A 1,861-nucleotide genomic window follows, 5' to 3' on the forward strand; every position below is an offset into this window, starting at 1 on the left:
TTCATCTTGCAATTCTATTAATAGTACAAAGCTTTTTACCTTACAACGACCAGAGCGCAAGGACTGGCCTCGTACTTCAGCCGGTGCTAGTGCAAATCGCCAGCTTCAATTTCGAACTCACTCAAATTCGTTTCGTTCGTCATGTACGCGTCCCGGTGCTGCGCCACCCAAATGGGCGTTGGCGCTTGTGACATCCATTTGAATTCCTCAAACTCTCTACAACGATTTCGTATAGTTTCAACGTGCGTGGCGTCCACCTCAGTGTCTGTATGATGTTGTCTAGTGGTATGAAGCACCAGCGGACGCTCCGGTAAAGTCTCGTCACATCCTCCACTGCACCCGAGTGAGATCGCGGCAGCTGAGCATCAGGGCCGAGATGATAAACATTGAGACCGAATATCATCTTGTTCAAGCACCGCAACAGCGTCCGTTCTCCCTCTGGAATGCGCAGATGGTCACTGCAGAGTACCAGCACTAACGTCTCTACTGGAAGCTGCTGCATCTCTGACACGGTTAAGATATCTCCGACATCCGAGTCTTTATTTCCAGGTGCGCAGTAGAATAATGTCGTCTGCAGTAACTGGTGATACAAACTACAGATCGGGTCACCCCATAAGAAAAGTTTACCACTAACGGTGCATATGGTGCGACGGTAGTAGTTGTGTTGTGGGTCTTCATAATGTACCCATCCTTCGGTCCTAGGACTGATTCGAGTTGCTGTTGATGAGGGAGAGACGAGTGCTTTCCAGTGGCAATACTGATCTCGACAGTGTTGGTATTTTATTTGCGTTTCCTCCGTCACGACGGCACCTCCTTGGTCGGCAGGTTGGTATTTGACTATTAAGTGACCTCGGATCCAGAACTCGGGGTCTCCGTCGAGCGCCTCCGAGCTCATAACGACTTCAGAATCCTCTGAAAAAAAATATGGTGACGTGCGACGAATAATCCGCCACAATAGAGGCGACGACTGTGTTGCATTGATACACGCTTGCAAGACAAAATCGCCGAACTCGAATAAAGCCACATGAAGCGGCACAGGCACTGCAGTAGGAGTGTTTGTAAAGCACTCAACACGAGACAGTTCCACGTAGGGCTCCCAATCTTTAGCAAAATGCTGATGAATTGTGCGCAGTGATGGCAGCTGAGGAGAGTCGAACCTCCGTTTAAGCCACGTGGTCAAAGCATCGAGCAAGTTTCGCCAGAATCCGACTAGACGAACGTTCTTGATCAAAGCAAATACAGCACGTACCACTATATCGTGGTCGTTGATTGCCTGGATCCACGTCGTTTGGATTTTATCCATCGCGTCCTGATATTGCACAGGCTGCAACCCATACAAGAAGTCGATTAGCCGCTCGCTGAGATTGTTCCGCATTTCTTTCTTGCTCAACGCCGCCGACGATACCAGCAGCTCCATCCACGTATCCAGCGTCACTTGTCTGACAGCAGCTTTAAGACAACAGTATCGAAGACGATCCCCCATGCCAACCCATTCTGATAATAATAACGTTTCTCTGGCACTCGAGTTGTGCAATAACCGAACCTTGAACGTGTAGACGTACTCGATCACTGGTACCATAGCGATAGCTGACGCTCCGACCAATTCTACATGAAGAACGTTGCTTGTTACTCTAGTATTAGACGTATCCGGTATCTCCATGTCGCTATCAAATAACCTTTTCGGACGCTTAGTATGAAGCCATCGGGTGTGCCAGTTGTTGTTCCTATGCACAGTCTCCTTTCGTCTTCTTTTTTTACCTGTTCCATCCATTTCAATGTCCTGAACCAGCTGCTCATCATCGCTACTACTCGAATATTCGGCGTCAACGTTCATACGTTGATGGGCGGCAGCGAAGCACCT

General features: G+C 48.7%; 1 protein-coding gene across 1 annotated transcript; it reads right to left on the bottom strand.

Annotated features, from left to right (window-relative positions):
• Positions 1-139: 139 nt before the first annotated feature.
• On the bottom strand, positions 140-1,579 carry PITG_21154 (uncharacterized protein; the record flags this gene model as incomplete). The annotated part of the gene is made up of 3 exons (XM_002895240.1): positions 140-158; positions 243-704; positions 759-1,579. 3 exons carry the CDS (start codon positions 1,577-1,579, stop codon positions 140-142), a joined length of 1,302 nt encoding a protein of 433 aa, XP_002895286.1.
• Between the last annotated feature and the right edge of the window lie 282 nt (positions 1,580-1,861).

This window comes from Phytophthora infestans, genomic scaffold (assembly GCF_000142945.1).
Source record: "Phytophthora infestans T30-4 supercont1.219 genomic scaffold, whole genome shotgun sequence".
Classification (NCBI taxonomy): domain Eukaryota; phylum Oomycota; class Peronosporomycetes; order Peronosporales; family Peronosporaceae; genus Phytophthora; species Phytophthora infestans.